Source organism: Zonotrichia albicollis, chromosome 25 (genome assembly GCF_047830755.1).
Source record: "Zonotrichia albicollis isolate bZonAlb1 chromosome 25, bZonAlb1.hap1, whole genome shotgun sequence".
NCBI classification, from domain to species: domain Eukaryota; kingdom Metazoa; phylum Chordata; class Aves; order Passeriformes; family Passerellidae; genus Zonotrichia; species Zonotrichia albicollis.
The window spans coordinates 5,236,783-5,245,780 of record NC_133843.1 but is presented as its reverse complement, the minus strand read 5'-3'; the positions used below and the strand labels follow the sequence as shown (position 1 = coordinate 5,245,780).

General features: G+C 43.7%; 1 protein-coding gene across 1 annotated transcript; it reads left to right on the top strand.

Moving 5' to 3' along the window:
* The first annotated feature begins 336 nt into the window (after positions 1 to 336).
* Positions 337 to 6,834, top strand: LOC102064610 (guanylin-like). The gene is made up of 3 exons (XM_005496640.3): positions 337 to 1,399; positions 4,617 to 4,806; positions 5,644 to 6,834. The coding sequence occupies exons 1-3, from the start codon at positions 1,325 to 1,327 to the stop codon at positions 5,706 to 5,708; spliced, it is 330 nt and encodes a 109-aa protein (XP_005496697.2). The 5' UTR covers positions 337 to 1,324; the 3' UTR covers positions 5,709 to 6,834.
* The last annotated feature ends 2,164 nt before the right edge of the window (positions 6,835 to 8,998 follow it).

The window sequence follows — 8,998 nt, the reverse complement described above, 5'->3', positions numbered from 1 at the left end:
ATTTTATGGTGCTATACTATATTTATTAGAATAGAACTTATTATATTTATTTATTATATTTATTTTATATTCAATATATTTATTTATTAATATATATTTATTATATAAAAGAATTTATTATTTTATGGTACTATATTATATAAAAGAATACTAAACTATACTAAAGAATATAGAAAGGATACTTACAGAAGGCTAAAAAGATAATACTGAAAACTTGTGACTCTTTCCAGAGTCTTGACACAGCTTGGCACTCACTGACCATTGAGTGAAAACAACTCTCAGCAGAATCCAATGGAACAATCACCTGTGGGTAAACAATCTCCAAACACACTCTAAAGGAGTAAAACACAGGAGAAGCAAATCAGATCATTTTTGTTTTCCTTTTTCTCTGAGGCTTTTCAGGAGAAAAATGCTAAGCAAAAGGATTTTTTCCAGAAAATGTGAATGTCACATGTTGTGCCAGGGGAGCTTTAGGTTGGATGTTGGGAAAATCCCTCTGTGGAAAGGGTGGACAGGCACTGGAAGGGGCTGCCCAGGCCAGTGGTGAAGTCACCATGCCTGGAAATGTTCCAAAAAGGCATTTTTTGATGTGGCATTTGGGGACAAGGTTAATGGTGAGCAACCTACCCCCAGATCCTGGGTTGATGGTTGGACTCAACAATCTTAGAGGGCTTCACAGAATCAGAAAGTTGTTTAGGTTGGAAAATCCCTTTAAGATTATTAAATCCAACTGTTCCAGCATGGAGAGATCCACCCTGTCCCCTGGTGTCACATCCACATCAACAATCTTAGAGGGCTTCTCTGACTTTAACAATTCCCTGATTATGTGATTGCACCCCACATTCCTGAGACTCCCAGAACAGCCAACTGGCTGGAACAATTTTTTTTCTATCTCCTTCCAAACTTCTTTTTTCACTCCCAGTTGTGCAGAAAGTGCCCATGGGCACTTTGAGGTGTTGCTGAGCTCAGTCCCCACCGTTTATTTATTTATTGCAGTTGGGAATGCGTTGCCTGCCTGTGTCAGGGCCAGTGGCTCAAAGTGGGAGCGACTCATAAAGGGCAGGATGTGCCTGGGTGTGACTGCCCAGCTGTACCTGTGGGCAGATAACTGAGAGTCCCCTCAGGGTTTATGGCATGGCAATAGAAAGTCTGGATTAATGGATTACCAGCACCAGGCTGGAGGGAGTCTTTATAAAGCTCTGACTGCTGAGTCTGAGAGCTCAGAGGAGGGAAAGTCTGAGAGACACAAAAAGGCCAAAGAAAGGCCAAAGGTAGAGGAAATAAAATCTGTCCGGTTGAGGAGAAATTTGGCTTTGCAGGCACCATGAAAAGCTTTCTTTCCTGGACAGTCCTGGCAGCCCTTGTCCTGGTGCACATCTCCCAGGCAGTCTATGTTCAGGTGAGTTATTTCTCTTTTATGTGCCATTATTACAAATTCAACAAAGTGATGATATTTTTTAAACTTCTGGTTGCAACAGGGATCTTGACCTGAATTAATAGATCTGAATTTTTGCTTTGCTCTGCCTTGATTTCCACCTGTCTCTCCCCATTCTCTGGGTTTTCCTTCTGTAAAACACTTCAGGTATCACTAAATGCTGCTGCTGTTTATTTACCTCCTCCAGCCACACCTCTGCTCTGAAATCCTTTAGGGACCGAGGTGTTTCCTGCCCAGAATTTTCTCCTAGACCTAAAGCCACGTGCAGTGAAGGTGCTGACTTTAGAGAGAGTGGTGCAAACAAGGTGTGAACAAAGAAATGATTTTGTGTTACCTGGTTCTAGGTGGGAGGTTCTTTGTGGGAATGATCTGTGAGTTTATGGGATGGAGCCTGTAAAAAAAGGGCAAAGAAGAGCTTGGCTGGATCCAATTAAATATTAATGGGCAGAGGAGTGATTAAAGGAGCCTCTGTGAAATCTTCCAAGTACACAATCACCCATGGGTAAACAACCTCCAAACACATTCTAAAGGAGTAAAACACAGGAGAAGCAAATCAGATAATTATTGTTTTCCTTTTTCTTTGAAGCCTCTCAGCTTCCCAGGAGAAAAATCCTAAGCACAGGGATTTTTTCCAGAAAATGTGAATGCCACATGGCCTCAAGCTGTGCCAGGGGAGCACCAGCTCCAGAGGTGTCACCTCTGGCTGATACTCCATGTCCTGGTTTGAAAAGGAAGTTTGAGTTTTTTGGGGAGTTTTGTAGCGTCAAACCATGACACTCCACACAATGTGGAAGGGGTTAGGAAGGTACCTCAGGGCCCTGGTTTGTTTTTGGGGAAGCTTTGGATCTCTCTGCTCTCCTTCTGAGAGGAGATTTCAGTCTGATTGCAATGTAAACACTTTCCTCTGAGGACCAGGAAAACTAATAAAAACCAACACTTGTTAAACAATTATTGACTCTCTTTATGTGTGAGCAGCTGGTGTCCAGGGATAAGGAACCTTTGTGTCCTGGACTGTCCTTTTTCTGTCCTTTGGATGACAGAGATAGCCAGAGGTAGCAGGTTTAAGCTATTCCTTTCTCTCAAACCATTCTTCAACATTTACAGTCTCCAGAGGAGCAAACACCTTCCTACTCAGTGAAAAACATTCCCATTTTCCACTTGCAGCCATAAAATATATTAATAAATGAGAATGGCTGCTTCTAGGTTATGTAAGAGAGTAGGGAGTGCATGTCTGGAGTTTGAGCTGGAATTCTCCTCTCATTAATCATTAAATCCATGTTTTCCCCATTGTACATGCAGTGAACTCTGAGTCTTGCACTCCTTTCACCTCAAGTCTTTGAGGTCTGACTGATTCTGTGATTATTCACTGCACAAAGCTGGCTTGCACTCTTCTTTCTGAAATTGCTCCTGACACTTCCCTTCCTTGTCCCAGAGGATGTCAAATTTACCTCTCTCTAATAAATCTTTCTTACTTGAGGTGGTTTTTTCCCTGTTTTGCTGTTTCTTTTTTCTTTTTGTCCCCAGGAGATATCAGGGTTTCTTCCCAGTTTCTGGTTTCTCTGAAATTGTGAGATTGAAATTGAAATTTTTTTGAATTTTTGATTGAAATTTTTTTTTAATTCCATGGGTTTTGCTTCTCAGTTGTGTGACCACATCTGAATCTAGAGCTGCCTTCATAGGAAAAATGAATTTTTCACAGGCAGCCAGGGCTGATCACAGAATCAGAGAGTTGTTTAGGTTGGAAAATCCCGTTAAGATTATAAAATCCAACTGTTCCTCCAGCACAGAGAGATCCACCTTGTCCCCTGTCACATCCATGTGTTTTTGGAGCACTTCCAGGGATGGTGACTCCACCAGGGTGCTGATGCCAGGGCCTGATTAGCTTTTATAGACCATTAGGATCAGAAAAGATGTCTAAGATCCTCGAGGTCAACTGATAAATTAACCAGAGTAAGATCATAAACTGATTGCAAGAGACGAGATTTTGACATAGTAAATACGTATCCAAAGTTTATCTGACTGGGTTTTTAAACCTTGAACACCAAAATAATGTAGTGCTGTAAAAAACCCGCCAAAACCCCAGCCAGAATGAAATCCCCTCCTCACTCATTTCACACCATTCCCCATTGGACTCATGGGGATGAGAAATAAATGCTAATATTTGGATGCGAAATAAATGCTAATATTTGGTTTTGTGCTGTATCAGTCACTGCATTTTATTTCTTTACCTGACTCCAGAATCCCAGGATGGTTTGGGTTGGAAGGGACAATAAAATTCATCTCATCCCAAACCCTGCCATGGGGTTGGAGCCTCCCACATCACCTTACTGACCACATGTTGGTCATGAAACCACGGTAAAACAGCAAATATCAATCAGTTTGAAAATGCTTATTTGCTTTCTAGGCCAAACTCTGATTATCTGCAGATGGGTACAGACTTTGTGCACTTGGTTAAACAGCTGCAACACCTCTGCAACTTAAATTTATAACCTCAAAAAGGGGAAATCTCTGGAAACTGAGGGAATGACCCTTAGCTGATGAACAGGGAGAAGCAGCTAAAACACAGAGTAATATTTCTCAGAGTCCTGCCCCAGCTTCCTTAAGTTTCTGGTGTTATATTTATGCTTCCAAAAACTTGTTTTTCACAGATTGCGTGAGCAAGTTTTCAATGGGCACAGGGTGGGATTGCAGGGCCAGGGATTGCTGCTTTTGTGTGGCACAGCCAACACTTGGCATTTCCCCTGCTGTGTGAGGAGAACAGTGAACCAAATAAATCCCCAGTTATCCCCATTCCAGCCATGATTTTGTAGATCTCTACTTCATATCCCTGGAAGTGCTGGATGGAGCTGGCAGCAGCCTGGGACAGTGGAAGTTTCCCTGTCCATGGCAGGGGGGAATGAGAAGAGCTTAAAGGTCCCTTCCAACCCAACCCCTTCCAGGGTTCTGTGATATTTCCCAGTTTTCTCTTCTTAGGCTGGAGATTCCCAGCCTGGATCTTCCTATCCCAGATTTTATGGGACTGAATTCTCCCTCTGTCCACTGCCTTCACTCAGGTTTTCTTGCCTTTCTTTCAACACCATCTTTTCCCTCTGCTGTATTTTTTGGGAGAAATGGTTGCAATGGAATGGATTTGCCAAAGGCCTGGCTTCCTGACACTTCTTTTTTTTTTGGTTCTTTATAGGATGGAGACTTTAAATTCCCCCTGGAGTCTGTGAAGAAGCTGAAGGAGCTCATGGAGGGCAGCAAACACATCAACCCTCGCATGATGGTGCCCATGGCCAGCTACTCCCCATGCCAGGACAAACACCTCCCCGAGGAGTTCAGGCCTGTGTGCAAGAGGGAGGATGCACCCATGATTTTCAAGAGGCTGAGTATGTCACTCCTATTTCATAGTTTTCATTTTTACCACAATTTTTAACCTTAAACATTCCAGCAGCAGGAGGCAAAGCCTTGGAATTGCTTCTGTGTCACTTCTGGGGCAGCTGGGAGGGTTTGTGCTGCATTTGTGCTGCTCTTTCTCCTGCAAAGCTTGGGCTCCATGAACCACCCAAGGAAAATTCCTGCAGGGCTGAGCTGAGCTGTTCTCTGGGCACATCCCACTGCTGGGACAGGGAAAAGTTCATCCAAAGCAGAATAATGGAATCACTGAGTAGTTTGGTTGGGGAGACCTTAAAGCTCATCCCACTCCACCCCTGCCATGGGCAGGGACACCTTCCCCTGTCCCAGGGTGCTCCCAGCCCTGCCCAGCCTGGCCTTGGGCACTGCCAGGGATCCAGGGGCAGCCCCAGCTGTGCCAGGGCCTCAGCACCTCCACAGGGAGGATTTTCCTCCCAAAATCTCATCTAAATTTACCCTTTTCTAGCTTATTCCTCCTTGTCCAAAGTCCCTCTGCCCTGGGTTGCTGCTGCTGCAGTGTTTGCTTTTATAAGTTATTCTATTGCAGTAATCTGCTGTCCAGTACAAGGGACACTTTAGGATAAAATGCTGCCACGTCCTGTTGTCCTCTTAGTTCTCATGGCTTCCCAAGGAATTCAGGTTTGATTTCATCCCTTCAGTCAGATTTTAGCACGAGTTAATTTTACTCAGAGCAGTTCCACCTACAAGGATCTTTCAAGTGGTCAAGTAGAAATGCAAAGCAGTTTCCAAGTGCTTTGGCAGGTGGCTCTGCCCTCCTGGCACCCAACTGAATCCCTTTTTCTCCTGGACAGGCCTGGCTGCTGAGGACGACCTGTGTGAGATCTGTGCCAACGCTGCCTGTGCTGGCTGCTTCTGAGAAGGTGGAAAAGCCCACACAAGACACGTCCAGCTGGGAAGTTTGTGCATTCCTGTGCAAAGATCATGTGCTTTCACCAATCAATATTCCTGGGCTTCATCTCCCTTCAACTGCAGCCAAGCTGCAGCTGCCAGCTCGTGGGGACTCGTGGGGACATCCCTGCAGTGCTGCAGCACCTGGAGCAGAGCAGATCTGCCAGCAAGGAGGCTGGGACTCCTCTGAGAGCTTCCAGGGCTGCACGAGTTGGGTGACACTGCAATGGAAATGCCCTGGGTTTCATTTCCCACTATTTTCCCTGGATTTGAACAAACTGTGAAACTCAGCATCCCCTGCAGCCTCTTTGATGGCTAATTTTTAATGTCCAATAAGCAGTATCTAATCATTAATATCTACCTGTGATTTGGCCTCCCCTACACACAACATCACTGGATTATTCCCTTTTTCAGCCCTCATTCCCTGTGGGTTGGATCCCTTTCCTTTCCCCCTGTCTGCAGGTGACTCCTCTGAGTTTGTAGCAGAACTGCAATGGGTAACTCAAGCTGAATTCCTGCTGTTCAGGAACATTCTGGAAGCCAGAAATCAGCCTGGTCCTTGTACTGATTGTTGTTGATTTGGGGAATGGGTGTAGAGGAGCACAGGAACACTTCTTCACTGGCTGGGTATCAAGGTTCTTCAAACTCTCTTTGAGAGAAAATAATTCTAAAGTGCAGTGCTAGAATCACACGGAAATGAAAGCATTGTCTGTTTTATTTATTGGTGGCAAGATTGTAAAGAAATTTTCTTCATGTTTATATGCTGTACAGGCAATAAAAAACTAGAAATAATTTGGATATTTTTGTTTATTTGTTTGTTATTGCTGGGTTTTGGGGTGGGTTTTGTTTTAGGATCCTCTTCTTGCCCCCTTGCTTTTTCCCCATGTAAGGCATTTCATATCTGCAGCTTCCCTGAATAAAAGTTATCTTTTAACAATGTCCTGAACTTAAAACTGTCACTGTCATATTTTCTGAAAAATCCCTTCACCAGGATTTCTTCTCCTGGGAAGCTGAGAAGCCTCAGAGAAAAATGAAAGCAATAATTGTCTGATTGCTTCTCCTGTGTTTTGCTGCTTTGGAATGTGGTTTGGAGATTGTTTATCCAACATGTGAATTGTTTTTTTTTTTATAAATGACCAATCACAGACCAACTGTGTTGAGACTCTGGAAGCAATTATGAGTTTTTAAATGGCATCTTGTTAAGCCTTCTGTAAGAGCCTTTCTCTATTCTTTAGTATAGTTTTAGTATAGCATAATATAATATAATTATAATATAATTATAATATAATTATAATATAATATAGTCATCCCCAGTCTTTCCTTGGACACCTCCAGGGATGGGGACTCCACCACTGCCCTGGGCAGCCCCTTCCCATTCCTGACCACATTTTCCATGAGGAAATTTCTCTTGATGTCCAACTGTGGAAGCTCAGGGCACTGGGAATATTTCTGTGTCTGCTCTGGGGTGCCCTGACCCCCAGGGCAGCACTGACTCTGACCCTCATCCATGGAAAAAGTTTCATAAACTCCAGAATAGACTACAATCCACTAGGGTATGAAATAGATTACAGAGAGTAGTGCAGGTGAATCACTTGGTGAGAAATTGAGGTTTTGGGATTTTTAGTGTGTTGTGGATGACAGCAAGATGGAGGGCACAGGGTGTTGTCCTGGGTTTCTTCTTCTTCCTCCTTCTCCATGGGTTTGGGTGGCATTTTGTAATTGGGCAGAAAAGTCTGCCTTGTGAGCTTTTGAAAATCAGTTATTGGGTTAAAAGGGAAACTAATCCAGGTGTCAGCTCTTAATTGGACAGTTTAGTCTGAAAAGCCCTTGTACCAAGAGATTGTTGGGCATTTTGTGCCTTCTAATGAAAAGCTGCCCCACTCACAGCAGTGAGACTGTTTCACTGATAAGAAATAATAAACACCTGAGTGTGAACATGAACTATTGTCTCAGTGCCTTCAATGCAGACCCAGAGAGGACAAACTGCTCGTGTTAATCTGGGATACAGAACTGCAGCTGCAGGAGATGTCCCTGCCAGGGGCTGGAGCTGAATGATCTCTGGGGTCCCTTCCAACCCAAACCATTCTGTGATTGTTCAACACCTCAGTTCCTGAAAAATGAACTACAAGGAATGTCTCACTGGCAATTCAATTGGGTAATTTGTATTATGAGAAAAGATCATGTTGATTCCCTTATTTTTCACCAAACCATCAGGCTTGTGTTACCTCACACCCTCCTTATTTCTAAATCCATTATTTCCACGTATTAAAAAGTTCATTCCTGTTCTCCACTTGTGTTCTAGAAGTGACTCCTGAATCCCAAGGAGCCCAGATTAGCTTGGACAGGGCTTGGAGCACCTGTTGGGATGGAAATGTCCCTGCCCAGGCAGGGATGGGCTTCAGGATCCCTCCCAACCCAGACCGGCCTGGGCTGCTCTGGTGTGACTGATTCTCTGGTTGCTATTAATGTTTAATCACCAATCAGAGCACAGACGTCAGCCTGGTGCTGATATCTCTCTCCTCTCCTCATATGAGATTTCACTCACCTTTATTTCACTCCTTTATTGCCAGCTCCCAACTGTGGAGCTTCCTTGCAGCTGTTGAGATGACAAATTCCATCAGTAATTCCGTGATTCCAAGAGCTCCTGTGCCCAGCCCCTGCCCCTGATTCCCCTCATCCCTTTGTGGAATTCTGTGTTATCATTCTGTGTGGGATTTTCCCCTTTCTCATCACTACTGGATGCACTGAATTCTGTGCCTGTTCCCCCTTAAATTTGCCTCACATTTCTCCCCAAATTTCTCTTACCTTTCTCCTCACTTTGCTTGGCTCTTCCACATTTCCACATTACCCAGGTCTTGGCTGATACATCCATTTATTCTATTTATTGGCTGCCAGTTCTGCTCCTTCCTACTGTCACCATCCCTGGCCTCTTATCTCTAATTTTTGGACTTTTTTTCTCCTTGATTCCACAATGTGACTCTTTATCCAGCTTTCATTATTCCTCCCTTTCTGTGACTTTCTTGGTCCTTATGGGATTTCCTTGCCCATTTCCCCCTCTATTCTGCTGAAGGTCAAAATTCCCTGGATTGATAATTTTTTTCTTAGCTTAAAATATATAATTTCTATGTATTTCTCATGTTTTTTCTCTCTTCTCTAGTTCTAGCCACCAGAGTTCTCAGACAACCATTAAAATCCTAATCACCTTTTTCAAATTCCTGCCCTGCATTCCTTCTATCCAGAAATGTTGTGTTTATCTGC